The sequence below is a fragment of the Gobio gobio genome (genome assembly GCF_949357685.1).
Source record: "Gobio gobio genome assembly, chromosome: 21".
NCBI lineage: Eukaryota > Metazoa > Chordata > Actinopteri > Cypriniformes > Gobionidae > Gobio > Gobio gobio.
In genome coordinates this window covers 10,036,061-10,062,649 of record NC_137117.1, presented here as the reverse complement: position 1 = coordinate 10,062,649, position 26,589 = coordinate 10,036,061, and the positions used below count along the sequence as shown (strand labels likewise).

Below are 26,589 nucleotides of genomic sequence, written 5' to 3'. Positions count from 1 at the left end.
CCATGTTCGACTTGGTAGACTGTCTTGGTCAAGATGTTTGGGGCTGGTAGACCTTTGCATCTGTTTAAGTTGTCTGTCTGTCTGTCTGTCTTTGCTTAACTTTGTCCGAAGGTCTGTTCTCTTTCCATCAGGTATAATAATGGCCACGTTTGGTCACGCCTGGAGGCAGCAGAGACGGTTTGCTCTGCACACGCTCAGGAATTTTGGCCTGGGAAAGAAATCTTTGGAGGAACGCGTGACAGAGGAAAGCAGTTACCTACTCTCTGAAATGCTCAAATCAGAAGGTAATTGAGGATTTTAGTCTGTGAATGTTTTCAGTGTTTTGAGGTGCTGTACTCTGTTATGTCCCACCTTGTCTTTGTTAGAGTTCTAAACAAACTTTACACATGCTATTTTACGCAAGTACGTGGACGTGAGTGCATCATCAATTCAATCATTCAAATGCCATTAAACCAGTTGTTTAGTCAGCAAGCTAGCTAAATTTCAACTTTTAATTCTCTTTAACTATTAATGCATTCCTTGCCAAAAACTAACACATGGTTTTCTTTGTTGAAGGCAAGCCTTTCGACCCACAACATGCAATATACAATGCTGTTTCCAACATTATATGTTCCATCGTCCTGGGGGAACGGTTCGACTATGATAACAAGAACTTTGCATACCTTCTGGAAATCCTGAAGGAGAACGTCAATCACATAGGTTCACTTGTAGGGCAGGTATGAACAAGTGTTAAAAACGTTATTAGCTAAACACTGTCCTAGTATCCAACTGGATCTCACTCTACTGTCTGCATTCCCATAAGTTTTCGACACAATGCATTGTTACTCTTTGGAGAACGCCTAATTCTGTAGCCCCGCCCACCGAACTTGTGCAAAGCCTGGTTGTGGAAGAACACAGTCGCTGCATAAGCTTCCTTCAGATTCCAATATTAGGAATATGGTTTAACTTTATTTTTAATGAAGTTCCAGCTCAAGTGGGTAAAACGTTGAGCGTTTTTTCGATTCATTTCACCGCAGATTCTTTTGTAAACAAGACAGGTAGAGACTGGATTTGCAGACAGAATTAGATTAAAAAAACGATGGGGTGCCTTCTATATTGGATCTAACAGGAATGACACAACACACTTATGTGAGTAAAAAAATGTTTATGTGTTAGTATTGCATTGTTACAGATCGTTTGATATCTACTGATTATGTGTACGTGCCTAACTAAACATAATTAGCGATAGCTTACCTCTGTGTCACAGGCTGGAGTATCCTTTGTATTTGAGGTGTTGTTGGTTCATTGTCCTGCGATTCTGGATCAGACTCTGGGTCGAACATGTATGGGCAAATCATTCCAGTTGGCATTTTTCCACATTGAAAGTTTTCAAAACTATTCCCCACTTTTACTGACGGGGGAGTCGGAACTCATTATAATATGCAAAACTGTTATCCAATCATAGCAGTGGCCGTTTACTTCCAAGTCTTGAATGCGGCACGCCCATAAAAACAGAGCGTTTCAGGAGCTAGGCTCAAAACCAGGGTAAAAAATAGCCTATTACTTATTCATTATGATGTTTTTCAATGTAAAAACCATGTGAATGTCATAAGTTGACCTCAGAAAACAGTATAAAAAAGCCAGTTCATCACCCCTTTAATGCTCATGAAATAGTTACTCAAAAGAAGTACCTATTCTGGGACTATGTGATTTAGGACGCAGGTGTTTTGGAGCAGGTTAAAATGAAAATTTTGCTGTTGATGCTGCATAGTTATCTGTAGCCTTTTTCTTTTCCAGGTGTTCAACTTACTTCCCATCATCAAACATTTCCCAGGGCCACACCAGAAAATCTATCAGAACGGTGATGAGGTGAAGAATTTCTTAAGGGAAGCAATCAAAGCACACCGAGAAACTTTGGATCCAGACAGTCCACGGGACTACATTGATGCCTACCTGCTGGAGATTGAGAAAGTGAGATCACGACCAACCGTTCTAGAAGCTTTTTAATCCACTCTTTGATGGTAGTTACTATTTGGAAAGGTGGCAGCGATTTTGCCAAGTAAAACATGTTCTTGAATGAACATCTTGTGTTATGAACTACCCCTAAAATGTTCTTCAGACCCCCAGTTCCATTTCTAACTCTTATAGGAAATTTGTTTTAAGACCAACAATATCCTACAAGGTGAAATCACGGTAGGCTGCTAGATAACTAGACATGCATGGATCAATTGAAATGCTTTCTGTTTTCCTTGGGGCAGCAAAAGTCCAACGAGGACTCCACGTTTCACGAGGATAACATGATTATGTCAGCTGCTGATTTGTTCCTGGCTGGAACCGACACCACATCAACCACCATCAGATGGGGGCTCATCTACTTGGCACAATACCCAGATGTACAAGGTACTTAGGCTTAAACGGCTTGCTCAACCAAAAAATTAAGTTATGTCATTTACTCCCCCTCATGTTGTTCCAACCCTGAGTTTCTTTATTCTGTTGAACACAAACAAAGATATTTTGAAGAATGTTGGTAACCAGACATTTGACGGTAGCCATTGGCTTTCATAGTATTTTTTCCTACAATGGAAGTCAATGGCTACGTCAACTGTTTGACTACCAACATTCTTCAAAATATCATCTTTTGTGTTCAACAAAAGAAAGAAACTCATACAGGTTTGGAACAACTTGAGGGTGAGGAAATGATGACAGAATTTTAATTTCGGGGGGAACTATCCATTTAACATTGCTTGAATGCATGAATTGATAAATGTATGCGTGCTCTCTAATTCGCTTTGGATCTGCCTAGTTCGTAAATGTAGATATAAAGGTGATAAGTATAGTTTGCATGCATTTTAAGGGTTGGTTTACCTAAAAGTGAGAATTCTGTCTTCTATCAAAGTCAGTTGCTTTTGTTTGAGGAACAGACCTAATTTGAGTCATTATTCCCAGAAAATCCCCTCCTCCACAGCTCTCGAATCTCATTTGTACTTTCGCATATTCAAACATGGCTTGGCATGTCACGATTGGTTTTGAGATGCACAAAAACCAGAACCATTTGGTCTTGTTGTCAAACCTTCTTGCATATGCAAGACAATATTATGTACAAAAATGTATTTTATTGCAAGAGCTGTTGGTTTTTTTGTTCTGCACTGTAATATTGCCTTTTTATATTGTGTCAAAGTTGTAACATGCATTTTTTGTGCTTTTAGTAGCCAAATGGAAATAGTATTGCATAATTTGTAAAGGCAACTAGGTTTATACAGATTTTTATTGTATCACACTAGGGATGCTCAAAGCGATTAATTTTCCCGACCGACAACCGCTGCTCATTATCCGATTATTAACCGTTAACTGATTAGATTATAATATTGAATTGGCATTAAATAAATATACAATTGAAGAGTGTCTGTGACCTCATATAGGTCATATAGGTGTCTGTGACCACGGGTTTATTTTACTGTGCAAACCGCAGCATACAGAACAGATCAAAACAACATCAGAACCTGGATTCACATTATCAAACGTTCACACACCTGCAGCGTTTCTGACAACAGAGAAAAACAGAATAAAACTTTTTAAAAATGCATAAAATAAATAAGCTGACACTAAATATTTTTCACTTAAATAATTAACAAATTAAGATGACAAAACGAAAACACTGAATCCATTTGAAGAACCGGAATAGTTTTTTTCCCGTCAATCTAAGTTTTTTTTAATCATATAAAAATAGCAAGCCTACCTCAATCCACACCTTTACTGGTTTTACATTTTTTTTTTAAAGTAGTATGTCTAAGGGGTGCAGGGGCGCGGGAAGTGGGGGTGCCTGGGGTGCTGCAATGGATTTCAAAGGATTGCAAATGCAATGCATATTTTTGTTCATTTTATTTGTTTTTATTTGTAATTTATTTGTAATAAACATTTTAAGTGGCCCATTAAAAAATATTATTTATTTGTTGAATTATGTTTTTAAAACAATTACATTCATTTATGAAGCTCATTCCGCTCCGCACCGCACGCTCAACCCAGAACTCAATTTGTGACATGCTGGATAAAATATAGGTCTATCTGTAATAAATAGTTAGAGCTGCCCCTGACTAAAGTTTTTTTTCTTTTCTAGTTGTTCATTTAAGCCGTTGTTCACGCTGCCTCCATGTCATTGTCTGTTATAGGCTATACTATTTGCTTATTATTTATTAAAGGTCCTGTTCTTCGTGATCCCATTTTTCAAACTTTAGTTAGTGTGTAATGTTGCTGTTAGAGTATAAATAACACCTGTAAAATTATAAAGCTCAAAGTTCAATGCCAAGCGAGATATTTTATTTAACAGAAGTTCCCTTTCAAAGCCTACAGCGAACGGTCGGTCTGGACTACATCCCTGTACTCCCTGCTTTAATGACGTCAGTAGAACAGTTTGTTGACTAACCTCCGCCCACAAGAATACACGAAAAAGGGGGCGTGGTCTTGTTGCTCCCTCGTGGAGAAGAGGAAGTGTTGCGTTCGTAGAGTGTGTTTGTCGCCATGTCGTCGAGACGCTGTTATTTTCATCCCGGAGTCAAATCACCTTTGTTTGGCCTTCAGGGGCTGTACTTTGAGCGCATACATCTCCCCGTTATGGTAAGAGGTGTGACCTTTCCGGGCAACGTGTGTAAGCTGCTGTCGAATCACAACACGGGAACCGCTGGCACAATCAGAACTCGTTACGTATTTCTGAAGGAGGGACTTCATAGAACAGGGAAATCCTCAAGCTAATTTTAGGACAGTGAAAACAGCGGTATACAGATAAGTAAATTGTGTGAAAAATACTGGGTTTTTTTACACGCGAAGCATGAACACAAGTTATATTTCACACAATCAAAGCTTCAAAAAAACAGGAAAAACGGGACCTTTAAATCCGGGCAATTTGGTTGATTAAACATAGATTAAAATTAAGATACAATTTATACAAAACGAAATTCACTTTAAAGAAAGGCTTTCAACAAAACAAAACATATTGAAGTGTTATTGAACTTATTGAAGACCCCCGTCTTCTGACATTATGCATCTTATGTGTCCTGTTCACTTTTCAACGTAAATTAAATTAAAAAATAACATTATAATATTTAAGCTGAAACTAATTACGTGTTTTAATGGCTACAAGCATAGTAGGCTACAGTACTGAGAAATGTCATGTCGGAGAGGGATTTGAGCGCACGTCATTTTACCGGTGAGCAGTAAATGAGTGAAGCTCCGCTTTGCTTTGCTGACATGCTCTGGTAAGGTAGGCAGGTTTTTTGTGTTAATTTTTATTTCCTGTCGCTGTGCAAGCTCGTTTATTGTATATGACTGTGTAAACCTTTTATTTAAAGGTTTAATGTAGGCCACAGTCCATTTCATTACGATTGCAAGAAGAATCAACATTGGGAAAATTGTGATATGCAGTCAAATGCAGTCCCGGTGTATGTAGGCTGTTAAAACGAGTGTTCTCACTGATATATTTGTTGTTCTGTCGTGTTTAATAGACTCAATATTGTTTCTTATAAAAATGTGGTGACCATGCAGCAAAAAAAAAAAAACACCTTTTAAACCGTTTAACTGATAGTATTAATCGGTCAAAATTCATACTATCGGTTAACGGTTAAACGGTCAATATGAGCATCCCTATATCACACAGGTGCTACATCCCAAACACACCATTGTTTGAGTTGGAGTAGGTTTTGAAAGCGACACAACAGTGTTTCAGGAGGTCAGCCTTCCAGTGGCTTGCTTTTTGTATTTTCACATTGGGAAACATACACACATGAACTTTAATTTCGTTACAGAACGATGTCATGAGGAGATTGTTCGGGTGCTGGGTTACGACCGCTCTCCCAGCATGGATGACCGTGACAAACTACCATACACGAACGCAACTGTTCATGAGTTTCAGCGCTTTGGCAATATTGTACCCACTAACTTGATGCATGAAACAACTCAGCCCATAAAACTACGAGGATACGACATTCCCAAGGTAATGAATGGAGCCTGGATGTGTTGTTTTTCCTGATTGAAATTGTTCAACTAACAAACATCGTCTTTCTAGGGCACCGAGATACTGACTAACTTAACAGCAATTTTAAGTGATAAGGAGCACTGGAAGTATCCAGACACTTTTAACCCAGAGAATTTCTTAGACGATAATGGACAATTCTTCAAACCAGAGTCTTTCCTCCCTTTCTCCTTGGGTGAGTCACCTGTGACAACGACATCAGTAGACCAAGAGCGAACCCAACTAGATTTGAAACCGACTATGTTTTATCTCCATTTATCAGGTCCGAGGGTGTGTCCCGGTGAGACCCTGGCTAAGATGGAGCTCTTCCTCTTCATCACTTCTCTCTTGCAGCGCATTCGTTTCTCCTGGCCACCTGGTGTGCAGTGGCCGGACATGAATGGGATTTTCAGTTTGGTCCGCTCTCCTGATGCATACGACATCATATGCCAGAGCAGAGCTTCCTAAGGATTGACCATCAGTAACTTTTCCGACATTAAAGTGCCCCTATTATGCGATTTAAAGGCTCCTGATTTAGTTTTGGAGGTCTCCTACAACAGATTTAAATGCATCAAAGGTCAAAAAACGTTTTATTTTCTCATAATATACTTTGCACATCACCACAGTGTTCAATGATTCTCAAACGACTCGATGGATGAATCAGTCTCTCTAAATCCCTCCTTTCCGAGAGCTACTCTGCTCTGATTGGTCAGATGGCCCAGTCTGTTGTGATTGGTCTAATCTGCTTTGATTGGTCAGATGGCCCAGTCTGTTGTGATTGGTCTACCGCGTACAGCGCACATCCGAAACAAATACCCATTACCATAAACAATTGTACACACTGTAAGGACAGTAACAATGACATCGGTTTTTCCTCAATCCCAGTGCAAGTCCGAATCGATGATGAAACATTGGAAGAACTGGTTGTACAACTCAAACCTCCATTGCAAGGACGACTCAACCAGGATGTTTCTCAGTGATACGCTACTCATTTTGAGGTACATTATGAGATGTTGCAGCTGTAATTCCTCACCATCAGCATTAATAAGTGTGTGTCCATCAACAAACCCATGTGTGTATTTCTGATTTATTGCGGTGCTCATGTGGGAACTGTTTCAGTAACCGCGCATACGTTAGCCGAGCACTAACATGAATGACTGATGTAACATTAAAGTTTGCAAAACAAATCTTTCTCCATCCTTTCTTTACTCAAAGTACTAAGAATGACACGCAGTCTGCATTAATAGACACAGTTTTAGGTAATAGTCGCCACAGCTGATGAGCAGAAGTATTTCAGTAAGACGTGAGTTAGCCGATTAGCAGGAGACCTACACAATATATAACCCAAAACTACGTCTTTTGAACACCCGGTAGAAAATGTATATACCAATAATTAATTATATTTACAGGTTGTGATTCTGAGGAGCAAACTGGTCCAAATAAACTAGGTATTGACCCATCTTTCCAGAGCAAGCGTTTTGCGAATCCCACGTTGAACTCGTACACTCGTTGCAGTCGTACAACATGGGATTCAAGTCAAAGTTTATTTATAAAACACTTTTTAAAAACAGTAAGTTTTTGTTTATTAAACTGCTGTACACACATAAAACTAAAATATCAATGATACAAACAGTCAACAGCACAAAGGAAAACCGTAACACACAATAAAACAATAAAAAAGCAGCTCACATAGCATCAAATGCCAGAATATAAAAATAAGTTTTTAGGCAAGATTTAAAAACAAGTGTTTAAGTCTGTCTATTATAGAGGGGCAAACTATTCCAGAGCTTTAGGGCCGCCACTGCAAATGCTCGGTCACCCCAGCTTTTCAACTTTGCCCGTGGGACAACTAAAAGCAAGTGGTCAGCAGACCTAAGAGCTCTTAGCGCAGCATAAAAGCTTAATCAGGTTCGAAGGATATTTAGGTGCTAAACCATTAAGAGATTTAAAACCAAAATCCTGAAATGGACAGGTAACCAGTGAAGACAGGCGAGAACAGGGGTAATATATTCCCGCTTTCGTGTACCCCTCAACAGGCGAGCTACCGCATTTTGAACCATCTGCAGTCTGGAGAGAGAGACCTGACTAAAGCCAATATAGAGGCCATTACAATAATGAAGAAAAATATGCACAAGTCTTTGAAAGTCTGTAAGTACTGTAAAAAAACAGATACTTTAAGACTTTTACTCAAGTCATATTGGAATTGGTGACTTGTAATGGAGAGAAAAAATCACGGAAAAATAAACCAATATGTGTTGCCTTAATTTAAAGTCGTAATTAAATGGAAATGGTATTTTCTTCTCTATTGTGCAGTATATCCGAGTGGAACCGCTTCTCAAACAAGAACAAATGTATGGCGGGGATTGTGGAATCGCTTGGATGGTTGTGGTTTGCTATTGGTCGATCTCATGTGAGTGACAGTTTGCCCCGCTCTCATCATCAGAGAAGAGAAGAGATGTTACTGCAAGAAGGAGGGGAAGATATTCTGATTAAAGATTGCAAGGCACATGAATTTAAAAAAATAATGATGTGCACAGATAATTAGTTTATAGTAAATTACAGCAATATTCCATAATTTATTTTATTCCAATATTCCATTTTGATTTCATGGTGACTTTAATGTTGGTAAAAGTTGGCTTCATTCTCTTTATGTAGAAAAGTATTTATTTGACTATTTTTGATTATGACCTTGAGATGTTTTCTTGACATTGCTGTTCATGTGAAACACATTATTTGCTGCACACAACAGATGTTATCCATAGACATGAAGTTAACTCTGAATAGTCATTTCTCTAGATGGTGTTTACCAGCCACAGATGGAAACGTGTCCTCTTATAACCGCCCATTTCTGCCCCTCTTGCAGGTTCTGTGGTGGGAAATCAACATTACCCACTGATTCAACACGGCCGACTCGGCAATCTCAACTACATTCAGCAGAAGAAATGAAGAAATGACACTTTACTTTGTAAACCAATGCCCGAAGGTCCTTATAGAAAAAAGACTAACTTTGCATCATTTGATCATTTTGAAACTTTTTTTTATGGATTTTGTCATTTTTGTACAGTTTTTATGTTTTATTTTCCTTTTATTTCTGTTTCATCACATTGATTCGCGATACAAAATGTCAGATATTTTTATACCCCTATTTTTGGAGGGATCCAAAAATGTGTTTTTATTTTATGTGTAAAAAATAAAAGGATTTAAAATGTATTCACTTTATTTTTATTAGCCGTATTCCTATTTTGCTTGCATAAGGACAAAGGCTTTAGATAGGAAAATCGAACATAACCCAATAAGACAATTATGTAGTGCCAAAATCTTAAACATTTTCTATATATTTTGTAGTAGTACCTTTTTTTTTTACTTGCTGTAAAATGTATACATTTGCATGACTATGCAACAATCTGAAAGAAGCCGAGATCAGGGTGTAGACCGTTTCCACTGGTGTGTAGTAGAGAGCTTTGAGCTTGTCAGTTTTTTACTAAACTTGCCCCACATTGCATTGAAAGAACATCTTCCCTTAGATCTAGCTAGTTTATGAAGGTAAAATGATCTTCTTCATGTCTTGAATGTTTCGAATCTTGCAGCATTAGCAGTAAAGACTAGTAGAACTCTTACACAAGCATGGACTGGCGTGTCAAACTTACTCTCCCACTGTCTCCTCCCTCTTTCGCTATGTTTATAAAGCTCATGGTCATCCGCTGCTCTTGAAAGGAATCATGTGGGCAACTCTCATGAAGTTAGACCTGGCCTCTGTTGGCCTGGCTCTGTTTCTGGTCTTGATCGTTCTGGTTCTGTTTGAGACCATCAGGATTAATTCCTACAGAGGTCGAACTCCTCCTGGTCCCAGACCTCTGCCCTTTGTGGGTACCATACCACATTTTTTGAAGAACCCAATGGAGTTTCTGAGATCAGTGAGTCTTTACTTTCAGCTTATAGTAATAGAGGCTTTGTTTTTGTGCAATTGTGTCTTATGTTCTGCTTGTGCTAAGTGAGATGATGTCTAAACCACTTTAGTTGTGTTGAAGTGCTGTGAAATCTTCTCCGAGTAGATGCCTCAGTATGGAGAGATGACCACTTTGTATCTCGGGAGGAAGCCAACGATAATGCTCAATACAATCCAGGTCACGAAGGAAGCCCTGGTTCAAAATGGATCATCTTTTTCAGGAAGGCCATCTGTACCACTTATTAACTGGATCAGTAATGGATATGGTCAGTAAAATGTATTAATTTGAAGATGTTGGTGTTGTAGCGTACTAATACAGTGCATCCAGTTTTTTCCACATTTTGTTATGGTACAGCCTTATTCCAAAATCGATTCATTCATATTTTTTTCCCCTCAATTCTACAAACAATCTTTGCAAATGTATTAAAAATAAAAAAAACGAAAAAAAATCACATGTACATAAGTATTCACAGCCTTTGCTCAATACTTTATTGAAGCACCTTTGCCACTGTAGTGGACAGCACATTCCAGGGCGCAGTTTATGGCCGGGTCCCTCTCTGTCCATAACAGTGGTTAAAGGTTTGCTACATTTTTATTGGATCTTGGTGGACTTACTCAAACAAACTGTCCAACGCCATCAGATAAAGATGCTAGGGCAACAGCCAGACACCTCTTAGAGGCCAAAAAGACCAGCTCTAGTACCAAGCCCAGGAAGGACAAGACATTTCATTGGTCCACATGCAGTTTCTGCCCTTCCCCCAAATCCGTAATGTCCTGGTCTATGACTGCCATAAAAATTCCACAGGACCTTAGCAGTAGTGGGTGAAAGAAAGACCACAATGATACCTCCAAATCGAGTCATGACTATGTTTGAAAACCGTAAGACTGATGTAAACTACACACATCCATTTCATACTTATTCAGAGAAATAAGTATTCTCAGTGACAGCTATTTGTAATGCAACATCTTACACAGATTCAGCTGTTAATGAACAAATTAATGAACAGTTCAATCTTTTTCCATCACGTTTGGTGTCTATTTGTTTAGAATATTGCCAAGGGTATTCTGATGGTGGTTTGGAAAGTGAGAAATGCATTGGTAAACTTTAAAGACACTTTAAAGACTTCTAACTGTGTACAGTATGCAAATGAATTCCACAGGAGAAAGGAGGGTGAGCCTCACTGTGGACCCCCTCTGATGCCAGCAGCCAATCGCAACACTGGAATGGAGAAGCGCCAAATTGCAATCTCCTCCTATTTGGAAAAGGATAAAGGTACCCTTTCAACAGACACACCTTGTTCTGAGTCTGTCCGGCGAGGATGAGACTGTGACAGAGCAACCAATTTCTGAGTTTCTCCTTGAGAGAGACAAACAGTTCACCAAGTTCTGAGTCTGAGTCCTGCAAGGATGAGACTGAAACAGATCACTGAGTTCTGAGTCTCTGGTTAATCCAGAGAGAAAACAAAAGATCTGAGTCTACAGCTTGTGAGGCAGCAACAGATACAACCACGTTCTGAGCCTCCAGCCTGTGAGGAAAAAGACATTTACAACCACTACGTTTTAGTCCAGCGAGAAAACTACAGCACATCCCGAGTCTCCATGCCAGAGAGACAAAAGCGGATTGACCAAGTCCTGAGTGTCTGGCCCAGAGAGTCAGAAGACACACAGAGACATTTGCAACAAGGTTAAGATCAGGAGAGCAAACCTTACTTCAAGGTTCCTTAATCTGCGTGTCCCAGATTAAGGACCTTCTGCACCTACTTCAGGCCTCATCTGCGTGTTCCAGATTTTAGGACCCTTTGGTGCTCCAGGAGATCAGCATCCCACAGATCTTCTTGTTCAAGACTGTTGAAACGGGTTCCAGCTCCTTTCCCACTGCATTGTCTCCCAGCACAACCAGTGGAAGAATCGCCGCCATCAGACTGCTTACTCAACCAAGTGGAACGTAAATATCACTTAACCAAACCTCTCTCCAGAAACCATGGCATTGTTGTAAATTATCAGTATATGATTTTCTAATTTACATTAGAGGTAATACAACTAATGCTAGTTAATAACAAATAATCTTTTGTTTATTTCTTTGATGCATAATAAGGTTCTTCACCTTAGTTTCAGAGAAACAACAGTTTATCTTTCCATAAGAAAACGCAACTCTTCCATAGCCACACTCAACTTAATCAGATGTATTTTATATATCTTATGCACTTCATCATTCATCGTATTCATTTAGTAGTTGTTAGTTATTCTTGTTTATCTTTTGTTAAAGGTCCCATGGCATGACAATTTCATTTTATGAGGTTTTTTAACATTAATATGAGTTCGCCTAGCCTGTATATGGTCCCCAAGTGGCTAAAATGTTTGCCTTTGATAAAATGACAGCTCAGGCGAGCTGATCTGGAATGTTCCTGTTATGACGTCATACCAGGAAAGGTTACCTCCCCTTCCTCTGTTTTGCCTCCCGCCCAGGGCACTTGGAGAGAATGGAATTAGTTTATGTCAGCACAGGCTTTACAAACAGACTTTACGATATGGATTCGACAGCACCGTGACAAGCAGTGCGTAATAGTGTTCATTAATGCCTGATCTGTGATCAGGGATTTCTGATGTGTAGCTAATCATTCAAGTTCACTCAGACTTTCTTTCTAGATCGTTTAATGATCGGCATCTTGATGCCCTAAGGGTAATGCATCAGTGAAGCCAGTGACTAAAACGATAGTTTCTGTTAGTAGCATGAAACAAATCCGTTTTTTAAGTGATTCAACTATAGAGAGCGATCAAAGAACACTCTTTATAATGTCCTGAGCTGTCAATCACACGTTGCGAGTGTATCTGCACACTTGCCCAAACTGCTGTTATAATGAATGACGCTGTTATGCAGCACAGCAAAGCTCTTACTGTCTTCCTGTCAATGTTGTGTTTGCTGTTAGTTGTGGTGAAAGCATTTTGTGAGAGAAAACGCGCTGCAATGACGAGATCACTGTATTCACGCGATCAACAGACTATGTACTCAATGCTCATCACTGCAGCCCTTCATGTGATAGGAATAGATCATAAAATAATGCTATAATCCACACTTTGACAATTTGTTCATCTCGACGGCTATAATGGTACATTAGATGTGCTACAAAGTACGTAGAATAAGGTGGAAGAAGACAGAGTCGACATGACTGGGACTGTTTATTCAGAACTCTCAGCTACAAATAAGCTTGCGCTAACAGCACAGCGCTCTCAACAACTCAGTACAATAAAACTTCCTCTAGCTCTTCGTGGTTCACGAGTGTCCGGTCAGTCTCTCTCTCTCATGCATGCAGTGCCTCGCTAAACCACGCCCCCTCTGCAACATAATTTAACACTCATTTCAAATGCAAAGATGTCAGCCAATCACAACAGTGGGCGTTTTCACTGAAGTCTCACAGCAGAAACGCCCCTTGAAACAGAGCATTCAGCCACAGGGGTAATAACAGTATAGAAAAAAAGCCTTTTATTTCTAAATTATGACATTTTTTGATGTAAAAATCATACTAACAATATAGGTACACCTCAGGCAACATTATAAAATAATAGAAAAATGCCATGCCATTGGACCTTTAATAAAATTTTCACTTTTATAAAAGTGAAATTATTACAGCATCAATTACAGCCTCAAGTCTTGTTGAGTTTGATGCTACAAGCTTGGCACACCTATTTTTGGGCAGTTTCTCCCGTTCTTCTTTGCTGGACCTCTTGAGCTCCATCAGGTTGGGGAGATGTTCAATCGGGTTCAAGTCTGGGCTCTGACTGGCCCACTCAAGGACATTCACAGAGTTGTCCCGTAGCCACTCCTTTGTTATCTTGACTGTGTGCTTAGGGTCATTGTCCTGTTGGAAGATGAACCTTCAGCCCAGTCTGGGGTCCAGAGCAATCAGAAGCAGGTTTTCATCAAGAATGTCTCTGTACATTGCTGCATTCATCATTCACTCGATCCTGACTAGTCTCCCAGTTCCTGCCGCTGTAAAACATCCCCCTAGCATGAGCTGCCACCACCGCTTCACTGTAGGGATGGTGTTGGCCAGGTGATGAGCGGTGCCTGGTTTCCTCCAGGCTTCCTTCCTTCAGGCTAAAGAGTTCAATCTTTGTTTCATCAGACCAGAGAACTTTATTTCTCGTGGTCTGAGAGTCCTTCAGGTGTCTTTTGGCAAACTCCAGACAGACTTTTACTGAGGAGTGGCTTCCATCTGGCCACTCTAGCATACAGGCCTGATTGATGGAGAGCTGCAGAGCTGGTTGTTCTTCTGGAAGGTTCTCCTCCCTCCACAGAGAAACGCTGGAGCTCTGTCAAAGTGACAATCGGGTTCTTGGTCACCTCCCTGACTAAGGCCCTTCTCCCCAGATTGCTCAGTTTGGCCGGACGGCCAGCTCTAGGAAGAGTCCTGGTGGTTCCAAACTTCATCCATTAATGGATGATGGAGGCCACTGTGCTCATTTGGACCCTCAATGCTGCAGAAATGTTTCTGTACCCTTCCCCAGTTCTGTGCCTCGATACAATCCTGTCTTGGAGGTCAACAGACAATTCCTTGGACTTCATGACTTGGTTCGTGCTCTGACATGCACTGTTAACTGTGGGACCTTATATAGACAGGTGTGTGCCTTTCCAAATCATGTCCAATCAACTGAATTTACCACAGGTGAACTCCAATCAAGTTGTAGAAACATCTCAAGGATGATCAGTGGAAACAGGAGCACCTGAGCTCAATTTTAAGTGTCATGGCAAAGGCTGTGAATACTTATGTACATGTGATTTTTTTTTTTCTTTTTTTTCTCAAACAAACTTGTTTCACGCTGTCAATATGATGTATTGTTTGTAGAACTGAGGAACAAATTAATGAATTTAATCCATTTTGGAATAAGGCTGTAACATGACAATGTGGAAAAAGTGAAGCGCTGTGAATACTTTCCAGATGCACTGTACATCCGAATTTTGATGAAATGGAAAAAGGAATTTATCGTATAGTTCTGAATATAAAACGACCCTGATTATAAACGAACCCCCCACAAGATGTACCTTTTTGAGGGCCAAATCTGTTCTTTTATAAACAATGATTATATTTGAAAATAATTTTCATATTGAAATTTTTATATTGAAAGTTTGATAAATATTGGTAAAATGTACCAAAATTCACATTTAAAAATTAACACATTATGGCATACCATAAAAATAACCTGTAGTTCTCATTTCCAGTAGACTTCACAATGACTGATTTCTCACCTTTTTTATGTACAGTGATGCATGCTGGCATGTCAAAAGACACACTTACTGTCCCATAGCACTGAAAAGACAACAGTTTCTCCCTGAAGTCGCGGGGCAAGCACTGGGCAAGACATTCAAATTCATTCTTACGCCGCATCGGAGCAGCTGTTTCGAAGAAACCGACACGCAAATGTGTCAGTATGTAGCCCAAATAAGAAATGAAGGGCCTCGCTGGTGGGTATGTTCAGCTCTTTGGAGATATCCAGTGGTTATGGGCATTTAAAACTTTATAAAGTAAAGAATCTAGCTTCCGGCGGACCGTCTTCTCGCAGTTCAAAATGCTTATGCTACGTCTGATGAGTGTAACTGGTGTGTGATAATTTACTTTATAAAGTTTTAAATATGGATATAAATTATAAATTTATGGACTTCATAAATGACTCAACAGTCACTGCCATTATAAAGCTTGGAAGAGCCAGGATATTATTTAATATAACTCTGACTGTGTTCGTCTGAAAGAAGAATGTCATATACACCTAGGATTGCTTGAGGGTTGAGTAAATCCTGGGCTAATTTTCAGTTTTCGGTGAACTAACCCTTTATGTCCGGGACACACCAAGCGATGTCAAACAACTAGCGGCGACGAAAGACGGCATCTTTCTGCATCTCGGCCATTCTCGTGCATGAACTCCTTTGCTAAGCTGAACAGCCAATCAGATTTCTCTCTCACCGCTGAATCTCAACATGCTGAATCGGCCTTAAAAAAAACAGACGACTTCCAACTAGAGCCAACGGTGCACAACACAGCAAAAAAACTAAGCCGGCCGACACTCAAAAACACGACCGTCGACTTGGTTTGGATCTGGGCCTCAAGCAATCTACTGCTAGTCTAGATATGGGACTGTCTTGGTCAAGATGTTTGGGGCTGGTAGACCTATGAATCTGTTTAAGTTGTCTGTCTGTCTTTGCTCAACTTTGTCCAAAGGTCTGTTCTCTTTCCATCAGGTATAATAATGGTCACGTTTGGTCACGCCTGGAGGCAGCAGAGACGGTTTGCTCTGCACACGCTCAGGAATTTTGGCTTGGGAAAGAAATCTTTGGAGGAACGCGTGATGGAGGAAAGCAGTTACCTACTCTCTGAAATGCTCAAATCAGAAGGTTATTGAGGATTTTAGTCTGTGAATGTTTTCAGTGTTTAGAGGTTCTGTACTCTGTCATGTCCCACCTTGTCTTTGTTAGAGTTCTAAACAAACTTTAAACATGCTACTTTACGCAAGTATGTGGATGTGAGTGCATAGTCCCATTGTGCCTTAGTATTCAGTTTAGCTTCAAATGCCATTAAACCAGCTTGTTTAGTCAGCAAGCTAGCTAAATTTCAACTTTTAGTTATCTTTAAACAATGCATTCCTTGCCAAAAACTAACACATGGTTTTCTTTGTTGAAGGCAAGCCTTTCGACCCACAACATGCAATACACAATGCTGTTTCCAACATTATATGTTCCATCGTCCTGGGGGAACGGTTCGACTATGATAACAAGAACTTTGCATACCTTTTGGAAATCCTGAAGGAGAACGTCAATCAAACAGGGTCACTTGTTGCGCAGGTATGAACAAGTGTTAAAAATGTTATTAGCTAAACACTGTCCTAGTATCCAACTGGATCTCACTCTACTGTCTGCATTCCCATAAGTTGTCGACACAATGCATTGTTACTCTATGGCAAAAAGTTACCAAAACTTACCCGCGGTCACTCGTGCCGCATCAAAACCTGTGCTAAAGTACCTGAATGACCTACTATTTCCAGCTACATTCTGAAGTGTGCATCCAATGGACACTTTACTATCCCACAAGGCTTTTTTTAAAGGGGCCATGAATTGAGAAATCAACTTTTCCTTGAGCTTTAGATACATAAAAGGTCATGGTAATATAAGAATATCCTGCAAGTTTCGGAGCTGAAACGTCATTGTTAGTCAAAGAAAAGCTTTCATTGACAGCTGACTCAGCAAACGAGAGATCTGCGAATGTGCTTCCCTGTAACGTCAGAGTGCAGTGAAACACCGGCTCAACAGAATAACGCCTAATTCTGTAGCCCCGCCCACAGATTTGCGAGTGGCATGTAATAGATAAATAACATAGGCCTACATGATTACAAAATATTGTGCAGTGCCTGGTTGTGGAAGAACACAGTCGCTGCATAAGCTTCCTTCAGATTCCAATATTAGGAATAAAGTTGAACTTTATTTTTAATGAAGTTCCAGCTCACGGTGGTAAAACATTGAGCATTTTTTCAATTCATTTCACTGTGGATTCTTTTGTAAACAAGACAGGTCGAGACTGGATTTGCAGACAGAATTAGATTAAAAAAACGATGGTGTGCCTTCTATATTGGATCCAACAGGAATGACACAACACACTTATGTGAGTAAAAAAACGTTTGTGTTAGTATTGCATTGCTACAGATCGTTTGATATCTACTGATTATGTGTACGTACCTAACTAAACATAATTAGCGATAGCTTACCTCTGTGTCACAGGCTGGAGTATCCTTTGTATTTGAGGCGTTACTGAGGTTCATTGTCCTGCCCTGGGTCGAACATGTATGGGCGAATCATTCCAGTTGCCATTTTTCCACATTGAAAGTTTTCAAAACTATTCCCCATGTGTACTGACGGGGGAGTCAGAATTCATTATAATATGCAAAACTGTTATCCAATCATAGCAGTGGCCGTTTACTTCCAAGTCTTGAAAGCGGCATGCCCATAAAAACAGCGTTTCAGGAGCTAGGCTCAAAACCAGGGTAGAAATTAGCCTATTACTTATTCATTATGATGTTTTTAAATGTAAAAACCACGTGAATGTTATAGAGTAGAGTAGAGTAGCCTTTATTGTCATTGTCGCTAGAAATTTTGATCGGTGTAAAACCGAGTTCTGGGTGTCTTTCTCTGCCTTTGAGAAAATGAAAGCCCAGTCGAGCTGATCTGGAATTTTCCTGTTATGAAGTCATAACAGGAACGGTTACCTCCCTTTCCTCTGCCCAGAGAATTTGGCACGCCCATGCGAGCGCCATATTTGTCCTCGAGAGATCATGGCTTGTGAACGAGTGAATGCTGGCAGTTTCTCAGTGTTTGGATGTATAAATTAAAACGTAAGTCTTTTTTCAGTTCCTTCTGATCTGTGATCAGTGATTTCTGATGTGTAGCTAATTATTCAAGTTCACACAGAACTTTATTATTCGTGCACACGCTGCGGCTTCTCTCTCTCCCGACAGAACGGTGTTTTCTATCTTGTGAGTCAGTGTTTTTGTACGTCCTCATCGCGTCTATATGTTCTACATACAGTCGTGAGTTTCTACTCAACATCGGCAGACTCACATCTCTTTAAAGATAAACCTCACTCACGCAGAGGCTCGGGCTGCACTGGCCGGTCGGCCTTCAACATCACCGACCCCCAGTACTGCATCTGGCCCACAGCGGAGGCGCCATACACGGCGTGAGATTAAGCAGACGGGGGGTAAGCGTGAGCGTATCCGGGCTAGCCAGCTTTCCCCACAATAAACTGGATTACATTTAATTACTGCGCCGTTGTGTCTTTGTTTGCGCTGTGTACTCAATGTGCGTCACTGACGCTTTTCATATGATAGGAAAATATCTAAAAATAATGCTATAATCAACACTTACTCGTAACTCGTTCATATCGACAGCTGTAATGGTACATTGCATGTGTTACAAAGTTGGTAGAATAAGGAGGAAGACGGGCTCGGCGTGACTGGAACTCGTGTTCATTCAGAACTCTCAGATACAATAAACTTACGCTGGCAGCGCTCTCACAAATCAGTAGTTATGCTGCCTTCACGTGCTATCGGAATTAGGCAGCATTACTATAAATAACTTTGTTAGCAATCGCTCAGCCTCTGGTTCGTGATGTCCAGTTTGCGAACGAATCATTCTTTCGAACCGGTTCTTTTTAGTGAACCGAACCAGTTCACCAAATCGGACTGAATCGTTCTAAACGGTTCGCGTCTCCAGTCAGCGCTGATCCATAATTTACTAGAGTTACTAACTTTCTGACATGAGTGACAGCCCCTCCGACTAGAAATAAACGAATAACCTGTAGTATATGCTAGTAACTACAACAGTTCACTGAACTGAGACGTGCTGAGAGAAAGGATGAGAAGTGAACTTCGGTCCATCCGTCTCTCTGGCAGCAGGCTCGTGCCTCGTAGACCTCGTTAAACCACGCCCCCTCCACTACAAGATCTTATACTCATTCAAATGCAAAGATGTCAGCCAATCACAACAGTGGGCGTTTTTACTGAAGTCTCACAGCAGACACGCCTCTTGAAACAGGGCATTCAGCCAGAGGGCAAACATCAGTATAGAAAAAATGCCTTTTATTTCAAAATTATGACATTTTATGATGTAAAAATCATACTAACAATATAAGTACACTTCAGGAAACATTATAAAATGATAGAAAAATGCCACGCCATGGGACCTTTAAAGTGTCTATTGTTGTAACAAAAGTGCAGGTAGGGGGAGGTGAGCTGATTTGTCTGCTCTTCAGAGCGGTATGAGGTGATTGGAGGTGGGGGCTTATGTGTGTGAGTGTCCATGGGTGTTTACAGTTCGTATGGCCCAGGGGAAAAAGCTGTTCGTCAGCCTGCTGGTGTGAGATTTGGTTGACCTGTAGCGTCTCCCAGAGGGCAACAGATCAAACGGGGGGGTAGGCAGGGTGTGAAGGGTCACTTGTGATGGCCTTGGTTCTCCTGAGGCAGCAGGATGTGGCAATGTTTTCCAGGCTGGACAGAGGGCAGCCGATGATCTTTTGGGCAATATTAATGACCCTCTGCACCGCCTTCCTGTCCTCAGCCTTGGAGCCTGCGTACCACACACTTAAGCAGTGTGTTAGTACGCTCACCACAGCGGAGTGATAGAAAGCCAGTAGTAGCTTCGTTTCCATTAGGGATGCAACAATACAGTTAGTCCACGGTTCAATACATACCTCGGTTTTTAACCACGGTTTTCGGTTCGGTTCGGTTCGGTTCTGATGACTTGTCACAAGTGTTTTTTGCTATTCTATTCTTAGCCAACAGGAACAGCAAGAGGTTAAGGAGAAAAAATAATTTTTTTATTGCAATACTCTTTCTTTATTTTACTTAAAATAATTGAAAACCCTTACTTAAACTTAAAACTTTACTTAAAAAAACCTTATACACATTCCTAGTGTATTGTATAATATAAAATACACATATATATATATATATATATATATATAAGATTTACACTGGCAGCTCAGAGCTATACAGCAGCATTTAAGTATGAAATTGAATGAATAAATGTAAAAATAAAACACTACATACACTTCACTATAAAATATACATTGATTCTTATTAAAGCTACTGTATTCGTTTTTTTGTCAAGAGCAGTGAGTGATTTTCTCTTTGTCTTTTGTTGTTGTATTAACATTAAAGAGAAAGTTCATTCAAAAATGAAAATTCTGTCATCGAGAAATGAATACAGGTTTGGAACAATATTAGAGTGAGTAAATAAATGACATCATTTTAGAGGTGAAATGTCCCTTTAAGAACAGCGTGTTCACTAGGCTGCGCTGCTGTCAATTTGACCTGCGTGCATCTACACACGCAGATTTTACTTTCACTTTAGACATAACCGACTGTGTTTATGTAAACCTTGTGTGTATTTGACAGTATTAGTGCAGTAAGACTACTTAGTCCAGTAATCACGTGTTTGACAGGCGTTTAGTGCGCACGTTTGGAAAAGCGCATGTTAAAACTGCGCACGCGAATGAAACCGGCAAGGCTTCAAAACGCATGCAAATAATGAACTTTCGTGATTGTAAATAACTATAGTGTTCCGTGAGTATAACTCTACCACTTACGTGTGATGTAAATGTATGTAGTGTTGTTCAGTATTGAAATGGAGGCAAATTATAGAATTTGTAGAAAAATAATTACAGTTAATTCACAAGCGCGTATTGAATCATGAAGGCCGTACCGAACGGTTCAATATTATATTGAGAATTGTGGCATCCCTAGTGTCCAGATTATTCTTCCTGAGGACACACAGGAAGTGTGGCAACTGCTGAGCTTTCTTAACCATGGCCCTGATGTTGTAGGACCAGGAGTGCTCAGCAGAGATGTCGGTGCCCAGAAACCTGAAGGTGGTGACAATTTTCACCCTATCTCCATTTATGAGGAGGGGGGTGTAATCCTGTCTGTGCTTCCTGAAATCCAAAATTTGTTATTTTGTTTTGAGGATATTTAAGGTTAGGTTATTGTCTGAGCACCAGCGCGACAGATTCTTCACCTCTGCCCTGTACACGGTCTCGTCCCCATCATAGATACATCCAACCACTGTGGTGTCGTCAGCATTTTTTATAATGTGGTTGGTTGGGTGGGTTGGAGAGCAGTCGTGGGAGTACAGGGCGTACAGCAGAGGGCTCAGAACGCAGCCTTGAGGGGAACCAGTGCTGAGTCTAAGTGTTGGAGGAGTGGTAGGGGCCGAGTCTCACGGCTTGTGGGTGGCTCGACAGAAAGTTTTTAATCCAGATGCAGGTGGGGAGGGGGATCTGTAGCTGTATCAGTTTACTGTAGAGAATGTCTGGAATGATTGTATTAAACGCTGCGCTGTAGTCCACGAAGAGCATCCTCACATAACTCTTCTTGTTTTCCAGGTGGCTCAGCGCTGTGTGGAGTGTGAGGGCGATGGCATCCTCCGTGGACTGGTTTGCCCTGTAGGCAAACTGGTGGAGGTCGAAGGAGGGAGGGAGGCAGTCTCTGTGCTGAGAGACTGATCGCTCCAGGTACTTCATGATTACAGATGTCAGAGCGATGGGTCTGTAATCGTTCAAGCTGTCTATGGCAGTTTTTTGGGGGATGGGGATGATGGTAGAGGCCTTCAGACATATGGGGATGTTGGCATGTGTCAGGGAAAGGTTGAAGAGTTTGATGAGGATCCCTGTCAGCTTTAACCACCTTTCCCGGCATGCCGTCGGGACCAGCAGCTTTCCTGGGGTTCACTGCTCTCAGATTCTTCCTCACCTCGTGCTCCTGAAGAGATAGAGGTGGAGTGCTGGAGCCAGAGGGAGGCAGTGACTGCAGGTGTGTGGTGGTGGTCTCGAACCGGGCAAAGAAGCTGTTTAACTCCTCTGCCAGGGTGCTGCTGCTGGAGGATGTGGAAGGGGGGCGGCCTTTGTAGTTGGTTAGGGCCTGGATGCCCCTCCACATCTGTTGCAGGTTTTTGTCAATCAGGTGTCCCTCTATTTTCCTCTTGTAGGAGTCCTTGGCCTGTTTAATGCCCCTCCTCAGGTCAGCTCTGGCAGTGCTGTAGAGAGCTCTGTCTCTCGTCCTGAAGGCCGAGTGACGAGCTCTGATCAGGGTCTGGACTTCACTTGTCATCCAGGGCTTCCTGTTGGGGAAGATCCGGAATGCGTCTCTCCGTTGTGACATTTTCGATAAAGCACTTGATGTAGAAAAGGACAGACTCGGTGTGTGTGTCCAGGTCCTGATCTTCAAAAATACTCCACTCTGTGCAGGCAAAGCAGTCTTGCAGCTGGATGAGCGCATTTTCAAGCCAGGCTGTGATGGTCTGGCTTGGTAGGCCGGGAAGAGGAGCAGGGAGAGGTGGTCTGATTGTCCGAGGTTGGGGAAGGGGGACGCTCTATATGCATGTCTAATATTGGAGTAAACATGATCTAATGTATTTCCTCCCCTAGTAGCTCACTTAACGTGCTGATGGAATTTGGGGAGAACAGTCTTAAGGCGAGCTTTATTAAAGTCCCCCGCGATGATGTGAATGCCATCTGGATGAGTCATAAGTTGACCTCAGAAAGCAGTATAAAAAATCCAGTTCATCACCCCTTTAATGCTCATGAAATAGTTACTCAAAAGAAGTACCTACTTTGGGAGTATGTGATTTAGGACGCAGGTGTTTTAGAGCAGGTTAAAATGAAAATTTTGCTGTTGATGTTGCATAGTTATCTGTAGCCTTTTTCTTTTCCAGGTTTTTAACTTACTTCCCATCATCAAACATTTCCCAGGGCCACACCAGAAAATCTATCAGAACGGCGATGAGGTGAAGAATTTCTTAAGGGAAGCAATCAAAGCACACCGAGAAACTTTGGATCCAGACAGTCCACGGGACTACATTGATGCCTACCAGCTGGAGATTGAGAAAGTGAGATCACGACCAACCGTTCTAGAAGCTGTTTAATCCACTCTTTGATGGTAGTTACTATTTGGAAAGGTGGCAGCGATTTTGCAGAGTAAAACATGTTCTTGAATGAACATCTTTTGTTATGAACTACCCCTAAAATGTTCTTCAGACCCACAGTTCCATTTCTAACTCTTATAAGAAATTTGATTTAAGACCAACAATATCCTACAAGGTGAAATCACGGTAGGCTGCTAGATAACTAGACATGCATGGATCAATTGAAATGCTTTCTGTTTTCCTTGGAGCAGCAAAAGTCCAACGAGGACTCCACGTTTCACGAGGATAACATGATTATGTCAGCTGCTGATTTGTTCCTGGCTGGAACCGACACCACATCAACCACCATCAGATGGGGGCTCATCTACTTGGCACAATACCCAGATGTACAAGGTACTTAGGCTTAAACGGCTTGCTCAACCAAAAAATTAAGTTATGTCATTTACTCCCCCTCATGTTGTTCCAACCCTGAGTTTCTTTATTCTGTTGAACACAAACAAAGATATTTTGAAGAATGTTGGTAACCAGACATTTGACGGTAGCCATTGGCTTTCATAGGATTTTTTCCTACAATGGAAGTCAATGGCTACGTCAACTGTTTGATTACCAACATTCTTCAAAATATCATCTTTTGTGTTCAACAAAAGAAAGAAACTCATACATGTTTGGAACAACTTGAGGATGAGGAAATGATGACAGAATTTTCATTTTGGGGGGAACTATCCATTTGACATTGAATGAATGCATGAATTGATAAATGTATGCATGCTCTCTAATTCCAATTTGATAGGTTTATCAGTTTGTCCCGTACCGTGCCCTTCAGTGTCCTTGGTAATTGCAAGTAATTTAGACTCAGATCTGAGAGAAGGGGAAAATCTTCATTTTATTGAACAAAGGAATTAGAACATATAGGAGAAAAAAAAGAGGCGTAATATGGATTTAACCAATGAGAGAAAGATTACGTCATATATGGTATATGGTATGAGAACGTGAGACACGTGATACCCGTGCAACATATAGAACACATCTGGCAATCATTATATTAACCAGCCTTGCCTTGTACTCCTAAAAATGCAAAGAGTAGGAAAGTAAAAACCTCACTCGTCATCTTATCCTTGCTCCACAAATGAGAAACATATGTGGGGGTATGCTTCCCTTAAAGAAAAAGAGAGAGAGAGAAGACAAAGGAAAAAGGCCCCTCTTTTCATTCTCTGGTAAATACTTAGGTGATAAAGAAACAATACAGAAACAATGCAGAAGCAATGCTGAGATATACATAAAAACTTATCAGCTTTGGATCTGTCTAGTTCGTAAATGTAGATATAAAGTTGATAAGTGTAGTTGGAAATGCCAAATGGAAATAGTATTGCATAATTTGTAAATGCAACTAGGTTTATACAGGTTTTCATCGTGGCACACATGTAGCCCCATCCCAAACACACCATTGATTGAGTTGGAGTAGGTTTTAGAAAGCGGCACAACAGTGTTTCAGGAGGTCAGCCTTCCAGTGGCTTGCTTGTATTTTTCACATTGAGAAACATACACTCATGAACTTTAATTGCATTACAGAACGATGTCATGAGGAGATTGTTCGGGTGCTGGGTTACGATCGCTCTCCCAGCATGGATGACCGTGACAAACTACCGTACACGAACGCCACTGTTCATGAGTTTCAGCGCTTTGGCAACATTGCACCCTCTGGCTTGATGCATGAAACAACTCAGCCCACAAAACTACGAGGATACGACATTCCCAAGGTAATGAATGGAGCCTGGATGTGTTGTTTTTCCTGATTGAAATTGTTCAACTAACAAACATCGTCTTTCTAGGGCACCGAGATACTGACTAACTTAACAGCAATTTTAAGTGATAAGGAGCACTGGAAGTATCCAGACACTTTTAACCCAGAGAATTTCTTAGACGATAATGGACAATTCTTCAAACCAGAGTCTTTCCTCCCTTTCTCCTTGGGTGAGTCAGACGTGACAACGACATCAGTAGACCAAGAGCGAACCCAACTAGATTTGAAACCGACTATGTTTTATCTCCATTTATCAGGTCCGAGGGTGTGTCCCGGTGAGACCCTGGCTAAGATGGAGCTCTTCCTCTTCATCACTTCTCTCTTGCAGCGCATTCGTTTCTCCTGGCCACCTGGTGTGCAGTGGCCGGACATGAATGGGATTTTCAGTTTGGTCCGCTCTCCTGATGCATACGACATCATATGCCAGAGCAGAGCTTCCTAAGGATTGACCATCAGTAACTTTTCCGACATTAAAGTGCCCCTATTATGCGATTTAAAGGCTCCTGATTTAGTTTTGGAGGTCTCCTACAACAGATTTAAATCAAAGGTCAAAAAACGCTTTATTTTTCTCATAATATACTTTGCACATCACCACAGTGTTCAATGATTCTCAAACGACTCGATGGATGAATCAGTCTCTCTAAATTCCTTCTTTCCGAGAGCTACTCTGCTCTGATTGGTCAGATGGCCCAGTCTGTTGTGATTGGTCTAATCTGCTTTGATTGGTCAGATGGCCCAGTCTGTTGTGATTGGTCTACCGCATATAGCGCACATCGGAAACAAACACCCATTACCATAAACGATTGTACACACTGTAAGGACAGTAACAATGACATCGGTTTTACATCAATCCCAGCGCAAGTCCGAATCGATGATGAAACATTGGAAGAACTGGTTATACAACTCAAACCTCCATTGCAAGGACGACTCAACCAGGATGTTTCTCAGTGATATGCTACTCATTTTGAGGTACATTATGAGATGTTGCAGCTGTAATTCCTCACCATCAGCATTAATAAGTGTGTGTCCATCAACAAACCCATGTGTGTATTTCTGATTTATTGGGGAGCTCATGTGGGAACTGTATCAGTATCAGCGCATACGTTAGCCGAGTACTAACATGAATGACTGATGTAACATTAAAGTTTGCAAAACAAGTCTTTCTCCATCCTTTATCTTTACTCAAAGTAGTAAGAATGACATACAATCTGCATTAATAGACACAGTTTTAGGTAATAGTCGCCACAGCTGATGAGCAGAAGTATTTCAGTAAGACGTGAGTTAGTCGATTAGCAGGAGACCTACACAATATATAACCCAAAACTACGTCTTTTGAACACCCAGTAGAAAATGTATACACCAATAATTAATTATACTTACAAGTTGTGATTCTGAGGACAAAC

General features: G+C 40.9%; 2 protein-coding genes across 2 annotated transcripts in view; both read left to right on the top strand.

Annotated features, from left to right (window-relative positions):
* The window catches only part of LOC307118026 (uncharacterized protein), a gene marked incomplete at its 5' end in the record, with an annotated part of 31,141 nt that extends 23,982 nt beyond the window's left edge, over nucleotides 1–7,159 (top strand). The window contains 7 exons of the mRNA XM_079803318.1: nucleotides 132–284; nucleotides 556–716; nucleotides 1,777–1,950; nucleotides 2,238–2,379; nucleotides 5,775–5,962; nucleotides 6,035–6,176; nucleotides 6,264–7,159. Coding sequence (XP_079659444.1) covers nucleotides 132–284; nucleotides 556–716; nucleotides 1,777–1,950; nucleotides 2,238–2,379; nucleotides 5,775–5,962; nucleotides 6,035–6,176; nucleotides 6,264–6,448 — 1,145 coding nt within the window. The 3' untranslated portion in view covers nucleotides 6,449–7,159. The remainder of the gene's footprint in view (nucleotides 1–131; nucleotides 285–555; nucleotides 717–1,776; nucleotides 1,951–2,237; nucleotides 2,380–5,774; nucleotides 5,963–6,034; nucleotides 6,177–6,263) is intronic.
* A 2,540-nt stretch (nucleotides 7,160–9,699) lies between these two features.
* LOC307118025 (cytochrome P450 2B4-like) lies at nucleotides 9,700–25,628 on the top strand (the record flags this gene model as incomplete). The annotated part of the gene is made up of 9 exons (XM_079803317.1): nucleotides 9,700–9,894; nucleotides 10,033–10,192; nucleotides 16,159–16,311; nucleotides 16,598–16,758; nucleotides 23,176–23,349; nucleotides 23,637–23,778; nucleotides 24,955–25,142; nucleotides 25,215–25,356; nucleotides 25,444–25,628. The coding sequence occupies 9 exons, from the start codon at nucleotides 9,700–9,702 to the stop codon at nucleotides 25,626–25,628; spliced, it is 1,500 nt and encodes a 499-aa protein (XP_079659443.1).
* Between the last annotated feature and the right edge of the window lie 961 nt (nucleotides 25,629–26,589).